Here is a 22986-nt window from a genome sequence, read left to right on the forward strand (position 1 = left end):
TAATACTGCATTAACTATTACCTGCCTAGTAATAAACATTGTAATTTAAATGGTAAAAAAAGAGGTGGGTCACATAAAATTTGAATGAATTATCATATGTGTATTTTTGTTATTTGTTTTTTCCCTTTTTAAATATTAGTACAGCATCTTGTTATAAAATAATATTACAAAAGAACAAAGTATGTAGAAATTCATTTTTATTGGTGCAAATGTCACCTTAAAAAATGTGCAAGAAATTATCAATTGCAAAATTCGGCTTTACAAAGAAGCTTTGCTTGTCCTATACGGTACAGCTTTTACAGCGTTGTAGGCCATTCTCATTGCAGGCCGTGCACTTTAAAGCTTTAAAAGAGTCCGTGAAGCAGTTCCGGAACACTGACATCTTGCTTCCATGGCACACTAGACAAGGAACAAAGCCAAAACCCCCACAGGAGGCACATGCATGGGGGTGCTGAACTCTCTGCAGAAAGACAAAGACAAGATATTATTATATTTTGATATATCTGTCATACTAATTGTATGATCATTTTGAAGTTAGGACCCCCCTTGTGAATGATAAAAGATATTGAATACCCAGAAGGAATGATGTGTTGTACAAGGTGTGCACGTCGTCATTTTTGACCCTCATCTGACTGTTTTAATACGCACACACAATATGGATATGTTACACACAATATGGATATACACAATATGTTCATATCTGCCCTTTTAGTCCATTACTATTGGCAAAATTTGTTACAGCCTGACCAAATGTCTCTGTGAATGGATAACTTGAGGTAATTAGTAGTCAAAGTTGGATCTCCCAATTTTGCCCTATCTTAATACAAAGAATTAAAATACAATTCATAGTACTCCCCATCCTATCTTGTCAGCATGTCACCATCTGATCTTTTTGCTTGCAAAGTCTGTTTCTTGCTTTTCCTGAGTAAGGGTGGCTACAGCACCTATCATTGTCCCTGTTATATTCTGACCCTCCCCCTCTCACTCCTCCAAAACACTGCACCTAAACGTACCAACACATACAAGGACAAAATGTATAATATCCCACATTTTGTGTTTATGAATGGGTAGGAGTAGGGAAGCATGGACAGTTCACAGCTGCAGCTCTAGTCTCTTGGAAGTACAATGAAATCTGTATTATTCTAAAGAAGTAGCAAGTGGATTTATGGGTTTTACATAAAGTGTTGGACTAAGGATGAGAGATGGTATGAGGCTTTTCCCTCAAATTTAGCTTGAAACTAATTTTAACATTTAATTTTGTCATTAAACATATACATTTAAGATTAAAAAGTCAGATTTAATCACCTAAACTGCAGTTTTTCAGGAGATCTTTCTGTTGAACAGCTGCATATTTCCCCTCCCAGCAGTACTACTTGTTCTTGAAGGCAATCTGTGAACCAGCAAAATTGCTTACATGGCATATATCCAATTGTTTAGAGTTTACATCTTCACAATTGTGCCTTCATCAGTGCTAATGTTTCTCTGAAGACCAACTAAAACAAACAGTAATGCAGGACAGCAAGCCATTATGTAAACTTGTAGCAGAAGTGTTACGTAACCTGAAGTCAACATACCATGGATAACAAGTCATCAGATGACATGGATAATTCATGACCAGGAATACAATAATGTGTGAATGTTCACTGCAAATGCTTTATGGCTGACTATAAAGTGGTATGCAATGGAGTCATAAATGTTGATTTACTGCTTTTCAAAATGATCAACAAATGAATCTAGACATTTAAAAGCTATGATCATCCAAACCAATATGCTTATTTGTATGGCCTAAAAAGAAGAATATAAAAAGTTCCCACAAAATGGGTACTACAAAAAGGTTAAATCATTACTTGATACCCCCCCCCCCCCAGCATTGTACCCCAACTTTTCCAAATTCTTTAACATATCAGCCACTTTGCTTTTTCTTCAATATATATCTAGTTGTACCCTGTTTTCTTTAAATCTGAACTCCAACATTACATTCTGTTTTCCACTTTCATTCTTAGGATTTAGTTCTTTTAGTCATTGAGGCTCAGCCTCATATGTGGATATTGTCACAAGTTCCTATTTTAGGAAGCTACCTACAGCACCCTGTTGGCTCCTTCCACCACCCATGATATTCCTGCTTTGCAGAGGCCTAATAATGGCACTGTATCTAAATTATTAGATACTATAATATAGATATTGTAATACCCCATAATGGAGCACACATTCCTGACAGACAAGTAGAGGAACCTCACAGTTTGCATCATATCTCTGGTTTCAAGGGTTTTTTTTGTAGGGGAGTGGCGCTGTGTGTGTGTGTGGGGGGGTCCTAGGCTACTTTTTATGGGCATTTAAGAACTGACATCCATCTACCCCCAGCTCAGACTTGACTCTAAATATCACTAATACCACCAGTTTTTAGGTTCGCATGTATAGTAATTCCAGTAGAGAATACATCGGGGTTGATATACTATACTATAGGCTTTTTATTGAGAAATCTGAATCCAATTGCAAAGTATATTATGCTTAGTAAATACTATGAAAACCAACTCTGTAAAAAAATACCCAATCAATTGCCTAAAAAAAAAAAAAACTCTTCAAATGATCAGATGGCTGAAGTCAGCAGAGTTAATTGCATTTATTAAGCACAATACTTTTACTAATTATACTTAATACCTAATTACTACCCAAGGAGATAATTCACATTGTCACGTCAACATTCTGTTTTTTTTTCCAGTTTCAGCTCCAGTGTCATGTTTATCTCACATATAGTATTTATGCACAGATGACTTTTGGAAGGACCATTTACCTCAATCTTCATTAGAAGATCTTGAAGTTCTCCAGATTCATTCATTGACAGTATTTTTTCGGCACCCTGTGATGGAAAATAATCAATAGTAATGCAAACAATATCTGTATTCTCCCCCCACATGGTATGTTTGCTATGTTCGCATGTAAATAAAACAAGCTTATTTTCACATCATATACCATATCATATATTTTGTGGATTTAGAAACACGTACATACTTTTAACCTCCAGAGCAGTTCATTTCTGTCCAGTTTTATATGTCTAAAAGTGGTACATTGTTTTTCATTTTAATAGTATGAGTATAATAAAGATTGAAACACAAAATCATGTCAAAATAATACATTAAATAAATAATATTAATAAAAAAATTTTTTATTTTAATAGTTTTTTTAGTAAAACAAATTTTAATGAAAAACAATGTACTGCTTTTTCACATATAAATCCAATACAGTTATTTTGTATTGAATGCAATACAAATAGATTTGAATTTCCCGCCCTGCCCCGGTTGGAATGTCCGCACGCACAAATGTCACCAGGAACTCCCCGGTGACTCATGGGGTTCAGAGGACGCTGGCCAGAGGGAGATAGAAGATGGGCATCGTGGAGAAGCACGCCGGCGGATCAGGTAAGCGCTTTATCATTTTTTCCGTAGGTTTACCTACTCCGAGTGTGACTCAGGGTTATTTCTTCCAGCATCTTTTTTTCTACCCTGAGTCACACTCAGGGTTACCGCTGGGGAGGTTAAACAATCTATGAAACGACCTAATCCCCTCCTCCCCTATCATCTAGGTTTAAGTGAGAAACTGATTCAAATATAAACAAAGACACTTATTTTAACAATGTTAATAATTTAGCTTCCCTTTTTGCATAATAATTTCTGGAACATTCTTTTTATGAACTGGTACCTCACATTATATATGGAAAGAGAGGAGTTTCTTACATCTGGACAAGCCAACCAGCAAGGAGTTGTTTGGCATTAAAATATTTATTTGATATTCTGATTAAAAAAACAGTAGTATACAATAGTAACAACAATATAAAAAATTGAAATACATGCCAAGGTTCAGTGGTACAACAATGGTAGTTTGACAGATTCTGACGTAATTCATGGGGGACCCACTTCTTCAGGGAAAATAGCAGGCAAAAAATCTAATTTACAAAACCTAGGGCCGAGTTAGAACCATTATTTAGAACCATATAAGTAGAAAAAAAGAAGCTTGTTGAGCCTAAACAGAGCCAAGATGTTTTCCCAAAGGGGCCAATACAGTCATGCACCACCAGGGAGACATCCCATATAACTCCAAGAAGCAGGAGATAATTTGCCCAAAGTAGAAAATCCTCCCTTTAAACAAACCGAGTTTGAAAACAACTAGTCCTTAGATCAGCTTACATTTATAAACACAGCTTTGTAATTTACAAATGTGCCCTATACTCCGTCAACTTCGGGAATCAAAACTAGACTAAATAGTAAATAAACCCCTGTCAGCATTTTTCAAATGTGTGTCTAATTAAAGAGAAGTAACGTTCTGCACTGTACACTTAAAGAATAGAGAGAATTCCAGTTTGAGGAAAACCCTTGTTAGACAATTGTCATTACAACAAATGTCCTCATTGGAAGATTTTCCCTCTATTTCTCTACTGGTGACAACAGGGATTTTTGGAATTTCCCTTATTTATAATTTGCTGCTGCATTAGAAAACACAATAATTAGAGTCAACTTCTCTAATGTAGAAGTTCTAATATATACAAACAGTGGGCCCAAGTCTACACCACTTTATCCAAAATTAAATAGATTACCATCTGTGTGAAACGCTACAGCAACGTTCATCCACTACTACCCTTTTGATTAACTTTTTGCTTACTACCTCATATAGGAAAAGTTGATTTGTTTGAAATATAATTTTTATGAATTTACAAGACTTTGTAAATGACCATTATAAGCTATGGCTTATAATGGTTTCCAGCAGATATCTTATATGTAGGCCTTGATCAAGCTCTTTACATTTCTTCCCTACTATAAAAGTTAAATTTGAAGGCTTGTAGTCAGTTTGTGCAAAGACCTTCATCCCTTTTAACATATACTGTATACGCCACATTGACCTTTAGCCATTCCATTGGAACCAAACCAGTCACAAAGAAGCTAAAATGACAATAAATGTCTGTTACCTGTCATTAGAATTTTAAAAAGGTTTATCCTTTCATAGAGTTGATAGTGGAAATTTAGATATTAAAATACTTAAAGACCTTTCATTGCCCTTGCTGTGTAAAGCAAGTTGCATTAATGCATATATGTGTATTACCCATTCTAAGGCATCTAATAATACATATCTGTTAATAAAGCCTAATTTGATATATAGGAAAAGATCATTACTCAGATGATGTTTTTATAACAATTTGTTAGGTCCTCAATAAAGAATAAAAAAATGCCATGAGTGGAGTGAATGTTATACATTTAATACACCTTTTCTACATATTGGTATATACATATCGTATTTTTAAATGATCCACAGTGAATATTATACAATCATAAAACAACATAAATTTAAAACTAGTTCATCTCCTTTATAAGTATTTTAGCTGTGATGTTTTACACTAATCCTGTTTAAAAGGTAGGTGGTGCTGTGTATCCACACAGGATAATACGAGCCAGAAAATGGAATGGTCATTATAACACACTATAATATACTTAAGGCTGGGTCTACATGACCGGTTTTAAAAACGCATATAAATGTCCCTACCACCTTTATATGCGTTTTTATGAACTTTTACAAGCGTTTTAAAGCTTAACTTTAAAATGCTAAAAAACTTTTATAAACGCCTATGACGCATTTTACCGCAAATTGCCGCGATTTGCCACAATTTTACATAAGGGTTTATAAAAGTTTTACTTTTAACCCTTTCAGGGAATGAGTACAGGGGTACATAGAACCCTTTACTCATTCCCTGAAAGGGTTAAAATATGTGTAAAAAAATTGGACGAGGCTTTAATGTTAAATTATTTTATTAAATGAGTGTTTGTGTAACAAAACTTTTTTTTTTTTTTTTTTTACAGGTTATACCCCTGTACTCATTCCCCTCGGTGGGGTGGTGGAGATATGGGAGTCTGCTTATTAAAGGGGGCTTCCAGAGTCCAAAGTCCTGCTAAAAACGTTTATAAAGGCCCCCATTGTTTTCAATGGAAGCTCTCATAAAAGCTTAAAAACGCTTGAAAAAGCCTCCATTGAGCTCATTAGAAGCGTTTTCAAGCGTTTTCATGCATTTATCCAGCGTTTTAATTTTTTAAAAGTTCCAAGCAACGTTTAAGATAACATGTAAATACATGCCTGAAGGAAACGTCCTGGTGTAGATTAGCCTATTGGAATGCATAGGGACTTTAAACAAGGGCTTTAAAAGCCTCAGATTAAACACTGGGGAAACAGTCCCTGTAGACTAAGCCTAAATCATCTGCAGTGTTTCAATTACTTAACCTGTATAAAATTTAAATGTACTTGGAAAGATATCTATGGCAGCCCGAATTCTCTAGCTAAAGCTGCTTTCTTTCAATGTACAACAGATCTGACTTGTTATTGTCCAGATGATATCGTATATTTTTCTAATTCACTAACAGATCCATTTAGGTTTAACTTTTTTATGCTTTTAACAAAATTTTGCACATCAGTAGGTTAATAAACCAAATCTATTTTTTGCTTTCCAGTTAAAAAATGTGTAAAAATGATTTTCATCGTTTTTTTAAAGTTTTATTAAAGAAATTAGGAAACAAATGACAAATTGATGCTGAAGGTCTACAGTGTACAGTTTAGTAATGTTTTGTTTTTGCATTCTCTTTCTATTTATTATTTTGTATGCATTCACCATGTGTTTACTCACCAACAAATTACGAAAAAGGTATTTTATTGGTAAAAGTACTGAAAGCTGCTTGGTGATATATGAAATTTAGTATCCCCTAGTTCTGCTCAATGCTGGACTGTTCTAATTCGACAAAGCACTGACACTTCGGTAATGTGTCAGAGCTTCCCCCAAGCCCCACTCCCACACATTACTATTGGCCCATCACTGTAGCAGGTGGACTTACTGGGAAATTTTGTGTAAAGAAGCACTGAGGAGTAGCAACCATTTATACTAGACGGAAGTGCTAATGTTTCTGGAATTTTACTAAACCAAAGGATGCAAACAGCTGCCACAAGCATGTGCAGGAACCTCAGGGGCAGCAGCAGCTTTCACTATTCCCTCTCTACCTCCTTGCCTCGGAACTAGCTCAGAAATTTGCAACAAATGTCACACTTAATCTTCCTCACTAAAGCGCAGACGCCTCTCTCCTTCGCATGTGAGCAGTTCTGTCTCTGGGCGTTCCTTTTTTTTTCAAGCTTTATCAATTCCGTCCAATCCGCTGGCCAATCAGAAAATAGCCTCTTAACCATCCCTGACTATTTAGCTAGCTCACACACTGCACTCAATGTACGCGCAATGTGTCTTCATTGTGCTGAGTCCCTAGTTCTGTTGAACTAGTTCCTGTACACCTGTTGGCTAATTCAGTGTTTCCTCTCTCCAGCTCCTGCATTAAATCCTCGTTGTCCAGGCTGTTGGTTCCAAGCCAACTTCCCCATGCTGTTCCAGTGTTCCTGTCTGTCTGTGGATATCCCTGAGTCACCTGTGCCTCCTGTTGGTTCCAGTGTCTCCTGTGTTCCCTGTGCCCACAGTGGCCCCTGTGTCACTGGTGTCTATCTCGATCCCTGGCATTTGACCCCTGGCGTGTGACCTGACCTGCCTTGCTTGCTGCCTGCCTTGACCGCTTTCCTTGACTATCTTTCTGCTTTGTGATTTGGTAGCTTGTTTTGCCCACCTTGGTGTGCCCAAGGACCACAACCTGGCAGTAACCAGCGATGCAACATCCTCAGGCTCTGGAGACTCTGGATAAGACCTGGGTACTGCTTTGCCCCTTCACCTTGGCCCTTCTCAGGGCTCACACTACCTCCGTGCAAGCTGTAGCGTCCCCTAGTGGTCCTGTCTCTCCGTGCAAGACAACAATTTTGAGAAGAAATCTTTTAAACTGTAAAATGCTGATGACAGATTCATACTTACCAAATATTGCAGTTTGGGAGAAACTGCCCCAACTCCCTCTCTCATAAGGACAAATAAAGGATGAATCTTCCAACAGGAAACACAGACAGCAACAGCATGACAGGGGTTTTAATTAAAGAATTTAAAAATTTGGTTACCTTTTATATACAATTTACCTTTTATTAACAGTTTTCAAAGTTTAGGAAAATTTTGTTTTATTTTTGTTATTTTTGAGTCGCACTCGGGGTAGGTAAACCTATGGGAAGTAATAGTAAATCACTACTCACCTGATCCGCCGGCGTCCCGCGTCGTCCTTCTTCGCGATATCAGTCTTCTTTCTTCCTCCAGCGGCTTCCTCTGCATTTGATGAGTCACTGGGGAGTTCCCAGTGACGTCAGTGTGCGAGGACGTTGCGGACAGGGCGGGAAATTCAAAACCATTTGTATTGCATTCAATACAAAATAACTATTGAATGCAATACAGTGGATTTATATGTGTAAAAGCAGTACATTGTCTTTCATAAACACCTCTTTTACAATATAATATATTAGTATGAGTATATTATTTATTTTTAAGAAACGTTTTTTTGAAAAATTTAATAATTTTTTTTAAATTTATTTGTATGTATTCAACCGCTCAGTAAGGTTTTTTTTTTTTTTTTTTTACTACAAACATTTTGTTACAAATAACTTTTAAAACATGACTTAGAATTTCCAGAGTTATTCACAGGACTCTGATCCCTGGACCCAGAAGAAGACTGGGTGAAGATGCCAAAGCAAAGCAAATTGCAAACAGGCAGCTACTGTATGTTTATTGCAGAAAAACAAAACATGTCCCTTCTGCCATAAGGAACATGGCTTCTTACCTTTTTTGTTCAATTTTGCAGTCTAGTTCCCCTTAAACCTATATAGTTGTGCAAACTTAGGTATGAAAGAAACCTGCACTGAGGATGTATATTGATTGTTATTTTAAACTACACAGCACGACTTGCTTCATTGGTATACAGATCCAATCATTTTAGTATTCTCATGACACACTTATACCTATTCATTAACCCCCATGACATTTCAATTTAAATTATTCCAAATGTGTGTAAACATTAATGTGCGGTGTCATTAGGCATAAATACAATGGTAATTTTAGTCTCTGAAAAAGTGAAAGCAACATAAGCCCACAAATTTTTTTAACACAAGTTTCCTTTAAACATAAATATTTTAACTATTGCATAGACATAGTCATAGTTACCTCTATTTAGGCAGGCAATGAAGCACAGAATCCTCTGTCCACCCATTAATAAAAATATTTTTCATAAAGAACTTAAACATTTAGATCTACGTTGTTTTCATGCAGACAACTAAGTTGTATTTAATTTCATTTGTTTGCCCTATGCTGTGTTTGGTGAAAAAAAAGTCTAGAATGTAACTATTATATGAATATTAAGGCAACTCACCCCAAGATAATGGCCATCAATAAAAACAACGGGCAGAGATGGCAATTCTGAAACCCGACGACATCTTTCATCCAGCTCTTTTCCATAATCACCATTCAGAGCAATATTCTTCTCTTCAAATTTAACTCTGTGATTCTGGAAGATCTTCCTCACCATTTCACACCTCTCAAATGTGTTTCTCACCACACGCAGACTTGTGGTGTAGATCACAATGCGTCCATACTCCAGTGCTGTAGAGGCCTGCAGGACACCAATAACAATGATGTCACACAATTATCTTATACAGGAAAGAACAAGGTACAAAACATGGCAACCAATCATCTTCTATTTAGCTAACTCAACCTTTTACCCCTGAGGAACCACTAAATAATTTTCAGGTCCCTGCAGATCCATGCTAAAACCAGTTTATTGTGGTTGGTGAAAAAATTATCTAGCCTTAAATTGGTTAATTTTGTTTATAAATAAAGACATACAAATCATTAGAGTCATAAATCCAACTGTTCCAAGTGGTGTTGGCCCCAGGATTATGCAGGCATCTTCCCTAAACTTTTGTAAAGAATGGCTGATTTAACTTTTTTGTTGGTGTCATGTGTAGTTAGAAACATTGGAAGGTTGTTACTGCTGTCTGCATCTTTGTTGGATGATTTATTTTCAATTCTTGAGACAACAAAAATTGAGAGAAACGTTACCTTTAGGAAGGGGTCCCACCTGTGAAACATGTAACAGCTGTCATGGAAAAAAGATGATTCCTAAAAAGCTTTCTTATCCTTACACAAAAAAGAACTGTAAACATTTGAGATTTAGATGTTATAGGAACAGAAAGTGACATAAAATGTCATGAAAAGAAGAAGCACATGCAACACGTGCATTTAGGGATGTTAACAATATTTTACTGTAGTTATTCTAGACCATTTATTTAACCAAAGCTTCCTATAGGATTATATGGGTATTTATCATATTTTACATTATTTACCTGTTAAAGCCTGCCTGTTGTAGATAAAATAAAAAACTGTGACTGATTCTGATTCTAGTCCAGCAGCTCTATAATCAGTTATAGAAAGAAAAACACAAGTAAGCATTGAAAAACTTACTTTTCTGTGCTTTACCTGAAATGGCTTAAGTTGGTGGCATTTGCTAGTTCTGCCCCTATGGTCACATCTTCAAGATCCACTATTTAACTAAAACTATTTTTCGAGCTCACAAATGTACCTGCAACAAATAGGCTTTGCATTGCCATAAACTTGTATGAATATGCAAAACCTTTTTGAAGTGAACAGAAGCCCACCAACACATGCCCTTAAAGTGTCATGCTATGTTTTTAAAGTTCTGTAGTTCTGCCATTCATCTTGTCACTCCAATACTCATCTGTCCCTAATTCACAGAGGTCTCATCTGTGCACCCTCTTGGGAACTGCACAGTATAAATTGTCCATAGCAATAAATGTACTTTGCGGCACACATGCATAGGGTCAATGAAAGAGAAGAGCAATTAAACAGAAGATATGAACATTTGGTGTGGCATTCTTTTTGCTTTGCACTGTATGGACAAACCCAAGGTTAATTTAAACATTTGTCACCTGTATTACAATTCTATTCACCTTTTTATCTTTAGTAGTATTATAAATTGTTACATTTTGCATTATAGGACCGCTTCAAAAGACATAAACATTGTACCTAACAAGAGAGCAGAGCAAAAAGAAGTAATTACTATGTATTCATACTGGCAGGTTTGTGTTTTGAAGAATGTTTGTTTCTGCTTGCAACACTGATTATATGGAATTTGTCACCGGGGGGTTGTTACTGTCCATGGCTCCAGGGTCCACGAACCTGCGACCCCTTGCTATTTCTTGTGTGGCCCTTAAGTGCTTAGCTATATTCTTACCCTCATAGTTAATGGTTTGTTTTATTTGCTTTGTGCTGTTCTTCCCTTTCATTTTTCTCTCTAATTGTAATGGATCTGGCTGGGAGAAATATCAATTGTGGTACAAATACTTGTATTGGAGCTGTAAGATTCAGAAATGTAAGAAGCGTTAATCTGTGTGGGGTTTGTAAAAAGGAGTGATCTCTGAATGTGTTATGCAAGGTGCTACCAGTCTATGACTGTCTTCTCTCTGTCTCCTGGAACATGCCCTCATTGTCCAACAACTATAGCATTCCTGAAGTCTGAAATCCACACAATAAAATTTGCAGTCTTTGGTGGTAATATTAGTCACATCTGAGAGCATCTATAACAATTGATCTGATCACCACTGTAATTAAGGGTTTACTGTCTTGCATTGATAGTGCCAAAGATTGAACCTTCATTATCATTCAGTATTCAGCATGTTGTTTTCCAAGTACTAAAATTATTACATTATTACATTATTGTGGGCAGTACGGTGGCTCAGGGGTTAGCACTCCGTGTGGGTTTCCTCCGGGTACTCCGGTTTCCTCCCACATCCCAAAAACATGCAGTTAAGTTAATTGGCTTCCCCCTAAATTGACCTTAGACTACAATAACCACATATGACTATAGTAAGGACATTAGATTGTGAGCACGCTATATAAATACTGTATAATAATAATAATTACCCACAAGCCGAAATCATACTAGGAATACAACATAAACCCATCATGAGTATATATACATATAGGCTGCCATTGCTGGCCTTCAGAAAATATTAATTGCCTGACAGTGTCTGCTTTCCCGACTTCTAAGTCACAGACCTTGACCAAACCTGCAAATCAAAATGTCAAGCAAATTCAGAATACCTGATCAGGTTCCAGGTCAGTGAATCTGAAAGTATTTAAACCAAAACATCAGTAAGAAAGGCCCGTAGCCGTAAGAATTTAGGCATAACTCCACATGACGGGGGTGGGAGGCCTAGCCCAGGGGTGTTAAGGGTTAATAGAATGTAGTAAGGCTAGAGGGGGCTGTGCTAGTGTGGAGCGTGGGGTAGGAGGGGATTAGGAATAGAATAAGTTAAAAGGGGCTGGACGGAAGTGAGTGGCCCTCTTGTAAGTAAACGTTTACCACCCACCCCTTTTCTAGTTATAATTATAATTTTGAAATTGTGGTTAATTTTAGCAGTTGGGGTCTTGGAATGCAAGGATCCAGTGCATTGGTAAAGTGGTGGAATTTGGCAGGGGGGATCCTCTTTGGTGGGGTCACCCCCTTTATGGTGAACGGATAATTATGGCTCCTGAGGCGGTGCTAGGGGCCAAGGTGGAGATGTTGGAAGAATTAATGTCCTGTTGGGTGCAGATTTTGCCTTCTGAGACCTGCAGCCTGGTTGTTTGGGTGTATAACCAGGAGTATGGAGTTTGATAACATTATGGATATTGTTGTTATAGTTAGGTATTACTAAAAGCGAGGAATTAGGTTGTTGGTTAAATAGGTTATATTCAATGTAATATGTTTGTGTTATATAATCCCGGTTAGGTAATAATATTGGAGTGTTATGTTAATGTATGCTTGCATATCAAAAGTGTAAATGTATTTATTTATTTCTAATTTATTTATTATTGGATATTTTTTAATTACTTGAATGGTTAATTTATTTAATAGTGTTTAATTAAACAGCTGCTTTCCAGTCAATTTACATCCAAGATTGGTGTCTGGGTATTTAATGGTGATTGTAGTTAGTAGTGGTTGGTAAGCAGGTGGGGGTCGGGGGGAGGCGGAGGTTCTGATGGTGGTGGTGAAGGATGGGCTAGAAAGTCCAAGCTATCCTCATCATGAGAAATAAAAGGTCAGCATTGGCAGCAAACACATTTCTATAATTATATGTTTTGCTCTTTGTTCTTCTTATGTGTGTACTTCTAGAACTATGACTGTAAGCTCCTATAGGACAGAGACTGATTACAATGGCTCTATGTACTCTTTAACCTCCTGAGTGTTACACTGAGGTCTAGATTTCTGTACCAAAAGTGATCCACTGTTTTTCATGAAATTTTTTTTTAAATTGTAGACCTGTAACTTACAGAAATATGTCCGAACAAGGGTTCTAGTAGATAATATGAATATAAAAAATGTTTGAAACACACAATCATGTAAAAAAAAAAAATTACTTTTAATAAAATTAAAGGAAAAACACAAAAATCAGCAATGTAAACAAATCATAAATACTGAAAAAGCAGTAACTCTGTATATTGTAAAGTACTATATTATTCTAAAACACCTCCCTAGTGTGGCAATTTTTAAAACTTTGATTCTGTATTTATTGGAGTTTGTTTTGAATTATTTTGTATTTGATTGGATACGGGAGTTTGTATCCAATCCAATACAAAATAAGAATTTGAATTTCCAAGTTATTTACTTTTATTTTATTTTTTTTTATTTTCTTGTATTGGATTGGATGCTGGAGTTTGTATCCAATCCAATACAAAATGACAGTTTGAATTTACCAGGTATATACTTTGTAATTATTTGAATTATTTTGTATTGGATTGGATACGCAAGATTGTATCCAATCAAATACAAAATATAAATTTGAATTTCCAAGTTATTTACTTTTATTTTTTTTATTTTTTTTTTGTATTGGATTGGATACGCAAGTTTGTATCCAATCCAATACAAAATGACAGTTTGAATTTACCAATTATATACTTTGTATTTATTTGAATCATTTTGTATTGGATTCAATACAGGAGTTTGTATTGAATCCAATACAAAATGAATGAATGAGTTTCAGTTTGAATTTCCCGCACACGCGCCGACGTCATCACGCACGCAGGGAGGAGCCGTCCGGTTTTTTTTTTCTCCGCCGGACGGCTTCTCCCTGCAGAGATCATCCGGCGCTGGAGCGAGGACGACGTGGGACGATGAGCGGGTCCAGGTAAGATGCCGGCCGGCGGAACACAAGATGCCGGCCGGCTTCTTACCGGTCCCGCTGTCACCCGACGCTGGAGAGATCGGCGGACGATGATCGATGGAGGACGACGCTGGATGAGCACAGGGGGACCAGGTAAGTATGGATGTACAAAATCTCGGGCTTAACCATCCTTGCAGTTTTTTTTTGCCCGAGCGAAGGTCGGGCTTAACTGCAAGGTGGTTAAAGCACTGCATAATATATTCGTGGTGGTGCTAAATAATAATAAAGAAAATAAATGACACCAGCCTTATTCGCTCATTCCTCATTTTCTGGGGAAGCAGTATGCCATCCTGGCCGACTGATCTCTGAAATTCATACACGTGTTTAAAAGAAACTGGGAAGTGGATAGAATTGTGTGAGCAAAGAACTGAAGCATGCTTTATCTATTCCACTTTGAAATGAATGGGCTTAGCTCAAGTGAATTCATCTTTAAGTCTTGTATGTGAGTGGTAGGTAGGATACACAGTGTAAAAGCTCTGACAAGTCCATTGCACTACTTTGAACATGGGCTGCTGCATCAACACGGTTTTATGCTTCCGTTTTTATTTCTTTCAGATCAGTGGAAAGTTAACACTTTGCAGTGTTTCTATGTTACAATTCGTGTACAATATGTGCCAGTGAACAATTTTTGCATGATAACAACATCCCTAATCTGCCCTGATGGGAAATATTTTGGTAACATGGTATCAGGGGTCACAAAGGTAGTATTGTAAATGTAAATATATTACAAATAGTGTTAAATGGTAAAGACAAACGACAATGGGCCTAATTTATTAATTCTCTCCAAGGCTGCAGATGATACACTTTTATCAGTGAAGCGGGGTGATTTAGCAAATGTGGAATTAATTTCTTCTAAGTAATTTGGCTTTTGCTAGCAAATTTTTTTGAATCCTGGACCAGATCCATTCCAGGTTTGCTGGATCACCCAGTTTCACTGATCTTCCCCAGCCTTGGAGAGCTTTAATAAATCAAGCTCAATGATCTCAATACATCTTAAAAGTAAATGTCTGTTAAAATGTTTTCTTGCTCACTTGTATTTTGGCACCAAACTTTGACATATTCTCGTTCATAACAAATTGCGAATATTGTTCCCTGTTAAGCATATGAAGTACTACTAAAAAATGCAGGCTGCAATAAGTAGTCTGGGGTATGCTTTGGAAAAGATTCAGTTATGTTACTTTGGCTGTAAGGTTAATATTATGTTCATGGCACTCAATGCACATTTGTAAAGCACTCTAACACTGTTTCTCAGCACACCTGCATTGCAGCACAGTACAATGCCAGACAAGGCTCTAAATTGTGTGGCCATGCAGTAATCTACCAGAAATGGTGCTTTTCATGCTTTTTATTTTTTTTGGGCCAATATCATTTGCAAACGCATAACCAATATTTAAAGGTCATAATGATGAACTTTGAAATATAGTTATAGAACTTTCTTTATTCTTTACTACTCTAAAGAACCAAAAAGGGATGCCATTATGTCACGATGTACCAGATTTCCAGAAGTGTATACATAAGAACGTTATTATTCTATCGAGCCAGATATATCTCTAACTATTGTGTATTGATATGTACCACCAGCTGACTGATAACAATTAGATACTAATAATAAAGTCATCTGCTAAGTGCATAAATATGCTTCTCAGATGATATAAGCATACAAGTTTAAATACACAAAATCTTTATAATAAATAAGACACATCTTTCATGTCAAAGATATTAGTTTGTGAGAAAAACAGATGTATGCTGACTAGTGTACTGCCTTGTGTTCCTAATCCTCAGAATATGTATTATTCAGTTAAACTCATGCATTGTGTGTAAGGAGCATAGTCATTTTCTATTAGGAGATCCTTTGTTCTTTTATTACAGTTACTCAAGTGCTATTATCAGTTCAGCCTTGTGCCATGCCTGAAAATAAAGTGCAGGTCCTTTGGGATGTAATTTAACACACCTATCTGTCTGATCTCAAACATGCAATAGTAAAAGTCTGTGACTTTAGCTAGTCCACCTGGGCCATAGGGGTGATTTATGGTGATAATAGGTATTAGTTTTAGTTGTGCTGTTTGTCTATATAGAAAAAGCCAAAGGAAAGGCTGAAAGAGGAGCAGTTACAGTAATTTTCTGGAATTAAATGTGCCTGCTGCTATTGCCGATATAGTGGAGACTCCAGGAATACCATCCTTATTCTCTCTTCATTACTTGGTGGGTTACTGACCCATACATGTATATTATTCAGTGCTGCTGCACATGTCTGGATAATGAAGTGGAAGAGGATGGTGCCATAGTATGCACATTAAAATATATAAACTTTGGCAGCAGTAGCAGCTGCTGTTTTTTCTTTTTTGAAATATCTTTTTTTTAATCAATTTTATCAGAACACCTAACAGTAATGTTATTCAGTTCATTCTCTCTCTAGACATGTAAATAAAAGTATTCAAAGTCTGCTTATTATATAAGTACAAGTGCCATAAACTGACCCCTTCTTCCACCTTTGGGCAGCATTATAAGGAGAAAAAGTAAAAGAACACACGGCTATGTATTTTTTAGGTCAGGGGTCCCCAACTGGCCGTCTCACAGCTTGGGCCGTAAGAGCACAGAGACCATGTTTCCCATATGCATCGCAGGCTCAGGGTCGTGTCTCTGGACACAACCTGCTCACTCTCCCATTGTAGGCTCAGACCTTGGATGGGAGAGTGGATGGGTTCTGGCATCATGATGTCACTCTAGGGGACGTTTTTTTCCCTTTTGAGTGACACATGGCTCCCAGCGCATGCACTGTCCGGAGTCTTTAGATTTAGTGGTTCACGAGCTCCAAAAGGTTGGGGCAACTGCTTTAGGTGATACCCTTTGACAGTGATGGGCCAATAAGAAGAAACTAATATCTATTACATGTAAAAGATGGGGGGAGCCACATTTTCACCTTCACTTGGTAGTCGTAGGTATTTCATTTTGATCCGAGAGGTTGAACAGATTGGAGTGGGCCTCGCTAGGCTCCAGCATATTCCTGATCCACATTAAAAGATTAATAGGTGTTTCAACTGTTCCATACATCACCCAAGATAGCATACTTTGCACCCAAAATACATATTTTTGCTTAAGATATGGCGAAGCATGGGGCACAAATGGGGCCCAGAAATAGATATCACTGGATTAGGGGCAGAGGAGTATAAGGAAACAGGGTAGTGAATTAAGTGTGCCAGGAATTAAAGTGTAGTAGCACTTTAACGCTTACTTAATGTTATAATTGTTCCATGTCAAAAAGCCACAAGATAAGCACATGAATCAAACTAGCATTTTTATTATGAGATAATTGCAGTAAACGGGTATTTTAGCCATCAATTAATGGCGTAATACCCTTTATTGGGTATTAGTATTGCTCAAATTTGCCTATGTTCAATTATTAATAATATTATTATTATTAAACAGGATTTATATAACGCCAATATATTACGCAGCGCTGTACATTAAATGGGGGTTGCAAATGACAGACAGATACAGACAATGATACAGGAGGAGAGGACCCTGCCCCAAAGAGCTTACAATTACAGATCTATTCACCCAAAATAGGACAATAATCTTGTGTGTAGTTGTGGCTGTGGTCGCAGCTTTGGTGCGGTTCCTCCACCAGAGTAAAAAAAGCAACCACGCAGCTTAAAGCAATTTGTTGCTTTCCAGGACTGTGCCACAATCCACAACAGTCCCGTGAAACTACAGTTTTCCTTACTACTCCTATTCACTTGATTTGGAGCAGCTGGGGTCAGAGTTTAGCCTGCGCCAGGACCCTGTCCGAAATGGCCCTATACAGCCAACATGTTTCTCAGATCTCCTCTATGCAATAACACTGTTTACAACAGTGAATTTTTTTTATGTTTGTTGACCAAACTGAAATTTGTCAGAAAAGACAAGCAATACTATTAGGCAGGATACCTGCCTTTATACAAAGAAGCCAGCATATTTCAGTGCAAAGTTTGTGTTTATGTCCCACAGAATGTGTATAGCATTTAACATGAATTCAGCATACCTGAACCATCAGAGTACTGATTACTCTAAATAATATATTACAATGTATTTAACTAACCCCAAAACCCCTTATTTACAACAATCAGTTTACAAACTGTTAATTAAACTTATATTTTTTTCCTTTAAGTAAGCAATAGAAAGCCTGTTGGTGCTGACCTAATATATATTTATATATATATATCAACTTACAGTATTTAGAACAGCAAACTCAATAAGAGAGATTGTTCATACTTTTTTCTCAGGGAGTGTCAGGTAACATGGCCAAATGCAGACCTAAAAAACAGGGAACTGTAATTGTATGGCATTTTTCAAACTGGATGCAGAGTTTAAATTCATGAATATTTACAAGGATAGGACAACGTATGTTTTACCCAATCTCATCAATTACCATATTACTGTCTGCTGCCTTTACTCCTGCTGTCTTAAGTAAATTTCAACAAGTGGTAGGTAATAGGGAACACTTGCACAGCAGAAATAGCAGCCATAAAAGATCTAAAAGCAATAAGCTTACTCCTAAAAAAAAAATTAAAAAAAATGGCTAGTGGTAAAATAGTTTATTTGTATAGCTAACAACCTAACATTACCTGAACTCCTATCCTTGTGGTTTGAGCTCCACTTTCTCCAAACTCCTATTGCTGGAATTCCTCCAAAATTTTCCAGATATTTCCTGTCCTTGCTACTTCCGAGTTGCAGATTCCCAACTGTAAATACTTTCTGCAAGCATTGTCCCTGATAGACTACCTGGCTTGGTTACTGCAATACCCTTCTCTGTGGCCAGAGCTGCAAACTGCTTGACTGCACTTCACCCTATCCTGAACTCTGCTGCCTGACTAATTTACTTCTTTCCTTGTTTCACTATTGCTGTTTACTCAGTCAATACCTCCATTGATTGGCCATCACACAAAGGATAAAATTCATGATTCTACCTCCTACTTACAACGCTCTGTGCAGTCTGGTTCCCCCTGCACAACTACACTCATCACTAAACACCATCCTAAAAACAACCACTTCTCTACTAACAATAATCAAATTTCAACCCTGTAGTCATCTCTTCACATTAAAAAACTTCACTGTGGGACATCATAAAAATATTTTTCTTGAGCTTTTTACCGCTTTAGGACTCTCTTCAACAATCTGTTCGACACTCATCTACCTTTGTAACTACAAACACAATCTAAAATCTCATTGATTCGGGCTAATGTATACCCTGACCTAGGTCACCCCTATTAGTTACCATCCAGCCATTGTATCAACCTACAGTTTATGCTTCCACATTACCAACTTCTCTTGTTTCCTACCATTAATTTTGTGTATATATATATATATATATATATATCATAGAATCACATCCAGCAGACACCCAAAAACAGAATACATTTGGCTTCTATTGTCTATTTATTATTCCACTGACAGAATAATAAAGTTCCTAGCACTAAATGGCATCATCCCAGTATGTTACAGCACTTTTGTTGCCTAATCGCAAGGTCTTAGGCCAGGCCATTTCCCTCTGCAGAATTCCTGACCCACTTATTGGTAATAAAACAATAAATCTAGGCTTCCTAAGAGTTCCTGCTTACCTGTTTGCTCCAACGATTAATTTAACTGATAGGTCAGTTGAGAATAGGTTAGACAAATATAAGATTAAGTTAAGATGGTGGTAACAGTGGTTCCCTGGCCGCTGGGATCTTGCCAACCACTCAACCCCTATTCTGGTCCTTAAAATAAATAACCCAAATATAGAGACCAGTGATCCTAATCACAATTTAGTAATGTCTCCGACTTAACTGCTGCAGTCTGTTTCAGAGTTAATTTCCAAGTGTTTAGTTGACTACTCCTTGCTTGGAATATTTGCCTGTAATAGTGCAAAGAGCCAATCCAGTTGGTTGGATTGAGGAGAAGGGATGAATATATTTAGACATAGATATGGGAGTTTGGCAACGAGCTAGTAGTCAAAAGAGACTTGTGTAACCCACCCTGGGCTTTGGGCCCAGCAGGCTACAAGACCTGGAACTGTCTTGGGTCCTGTGTTATTACTTTTGTTGAGGACAGGATCCTGTATTTTTTGTGTACCCCGGGACTGTAAGAATTTGGGCCACCTTATCAGGAGTTGATGAAACTTGATACCAGACTTGGCATATCAGAGGATGTGGTACAGGATTCGTGTACACATACTTTTCCTGAGGTGAAGGATCCATTGGGGCCACTGAAGCTTTCCTGGCAGTGAAAATTACACCAGAAAGGGAGGTGTAAACGAGAATGAGCAAAATACTCACCTCCAGATTGTTAAGTAGCTGATTTGTTTAAGGCACCATTATCCTCTCTCCTATTCTTCATAGAAGTTCAATAAACTCCTAGATTGCAAGAAGTGACTGAGCCTGACAATCTTTTCACCACCAGAAATAAGCCAAAGAGATTCAGTCATTCACATAGGTGTAAAGCTGCGTACACACTTCCAATTTTTATCGTTGGAAATGAACGACGAACGAACGACGAACGATCGATTGGACAAAAATCGTTCGTAAAAAAAGTAACCAACGACGCCAACGAACGAGGATAGTCGTTGGAAATGAACGACCGGACCGGCGGATCGGATTGGACGACGATCGTTGACCATATATCGTGTGTACGGTCGTTCAATGATCGTCCATCGTCTGAGCATGCGCGGTGAACGAACGTTCGCTCACTTCCTGTGGTGCACGTCACTTCCTGTATCGTTCAAACGATCGCATCTATCGTGTGTACAATATCTGCAAACGATTGTGTCGTTATCTGTATGTACAGGATCGGTGCTATACGATCGTTCGCAGATATCGTGCAGGATCGTTCGTCGTTCGTTTACCAACGATAATAATTGGAAGTGTGTATGTAGCTTTAGTACTATACATAAATTATATCAAATAGACTGTCGGAATTTCACGAACTATCATACTAGGGATACAATGTATTTTTGTATGTATTTGAATTGTAAAAATGTGTTTTAAATTGTTTTTTTTATTATGGTTTTTGAAAAGCAGTTTTGAATTTTTCTTTTGACATTCATTTGTGAAGCATTTTGTAAGAATATTGAGCAGTGAATTTTTTTATCTGCACTGCTTGAAAAAAAAATTAACAATGCAGATGAATTACTTTGTTACCTCCTTAACCTATCCTGCTTGCCTAGTTATTGGACACTGTATGTAGCTTCAGTTAGAGAGAGATTAAAGTAAACAGCTCTAGTTCTACTAAAGAAAAGTATCCCTGGTATATCTATGATATACCTATATCTAAATTCCTCAATTGTACAGCCAAATATTGTGAAAAAAGGTACATAGAATGAATAGAGCATTGAACTTGGAAAGTATCTCAGAAGACCAATGACCTAATCTGGCCTAGAGAGACAACTGGAATCCAGCCTTGCCAAAAGATCTACAAATACATAAGAGAGATCTTGTTACTCTCAGCTTGAAAAGGAACAACATGCTTCACTCGACACCATATCACACCTAAATAAAAATGTCAGTTGTCAGTATCAGGTAATTTGTATTTTAGGTTTCCTGATAGAAGCCACCTACCAGGTGTCAACCATCTTGAAGTGTTACAACTTCTTCCACCCACAAAGATGCACAATATGCATTGCTGTTCTGAAGACATTACTTCTTCTTTCTATGAACTCCTGAAATTGGAGAATTAGATCTTCTACATTTAGAATGAAACCATTACAAGCTTGGCACAGTATTTAATTTAGAAAACTAGTGATATATAACTGTTTCTTACATGGTGACTCGTCTGTCCCTGTGCAGGCAAAGAAGGAAACTTCTTGTAGACTGCAGACAGAAAGTACCGGTATATTAATGCAGTGATAAGCATTTTCCAAAGATTTTAAACATATACCAGGAAAAGTGGTTATTAACAGCAGAAAAAATCCTCAAATAGAAATTATGTTTGTTAATTTATTCATATGCTATTTGTGATTCTAAATGTGTTTAGTCAAGAGAATGAAGTAGTACTTGGTTAATGGTTATACCATTGCAGAATGGGTATGCCGTTGAGGTTTGGAGTCAACATGTTAATCAACTGTAAAAGAAATAAAGTTCACTTGCCATCATACTATATACAGTATTTGATTTGCTTACCTGGAATACTTTTGCCAAATTGTCAAACAAGGCTTGACCAGCACTGACTTTATGTTTGACTCCTCTGACTGTTCCATTTTTACTCAGTATGTTCACTCGTTTGGTTCCAAATCCCCTGTCCTTTGTGGCTCTTGCTAAAACTAGCAAATCATCAGGCTCATTTTCACTTTCATCAAACTCTGAACCTAAATATCCATTATGGTGCCCATCTGTCTCACTTTGTATGCTGTTCTGGTCAGTCTCAGAGCTGCTGGCACATTCAGAATCCACAGAGTCGCCATCTGTGTAGACCTCTTTCAACACTCGCCCACTATAGGATGACGCTATCCTGAACCTGACTTTTCTTTGTTGTCTATCCGCTTCCGACTTCATGTCCATGTTTAACAAATCTCCATCCATGAGTAAAAACAGCACATTGTCCAAGGCTAGCGTGTCACCTTGTTTCCTGGGCTCCTATATCATTGCCAGTAGTGATAGCAGCAGCCATAAGGAAATAAAGTCTGCTAAGGAAATGTCTAGCTTACTCTGAAACTGTGATAAATAATGGATTCCTGTGTGCTATGGTTACCCTTAAGCTAAAACCTGTAAATTAATATGGCCAATTAAAAATGTATGAACTCTTGTGTACTTTCACAGCAGATAGGGTAAAGGGAGGCAAGTAACACTTAGAAAAATATATATACTAGGAGGAGTAAACCAAAAG

General features: G+C 37.2%; 1 protein-coding gene across 1 annotated transcript; it reads right to left on the reverse strand.

Annotated features, from left to right (window-relative positions):
* Positions 1-280: 280 nt before the first annotated feature.
* GRXCR1 (glutaredoxin and cysteine rich domain containing 1) lies at positions 281-22682 on the reverse strand. Its single transcript, XM_072406866.1, has 4 exons — positions 22284-22682; positions 9300-9539; positions 2792-2857; positions 281-460 (listed from the first exon to the last, which is right to left on the reverse strand). Exons 1-4 carry the CDS (start codon positions 22680-22682, stop codon positions 281-283), a joined length of 885 nt encoding a protein of 294 aa, XP_072262967.1.
* Between the last annotated feature and the right edge of the window lie 304 nt (positions 22683-22986).

This window comes from Pyxicephalus adspersus, chromosome 3 (assembly GCF_032062135.1).
Source record: "Pyxicephalus adspersus chromosome 3, UCB_Pads_2.0, whole genome shotgun sequence".
Lineage (NCBI taxonomy): Eukaryota > Metazoa > Chordata > Amphibia > Anura > Pyxicephalidae > Pyxicephalus > Pyxicephalus adspersus.

Excerpts from the sequence above, each read along its gene's own strand:
- GRXCR1 (XM_072406866.1), bottom strand. The coding sequence starts at position 22,682 with ATGGATGGAGATTTGTTAAACATGGACATGAAGTCGGAAGCGGATAGA. Across the intron at positions 2,858-9,299 it reads TTGATGGCCATTATCTTGGG|GGTGCCGAAAAAATACTGTC; the intron begins GTGAGTTGCCTT and ends TTTCCATCACAG. Across the intron at positions 461-2,791 it reads ATCTTCTAATGAAGATTGAG|AGAGTTCAGCACCCCCATGC; the intron begins GTAAATGGTCCT and ends GTCTTTCTGCAG.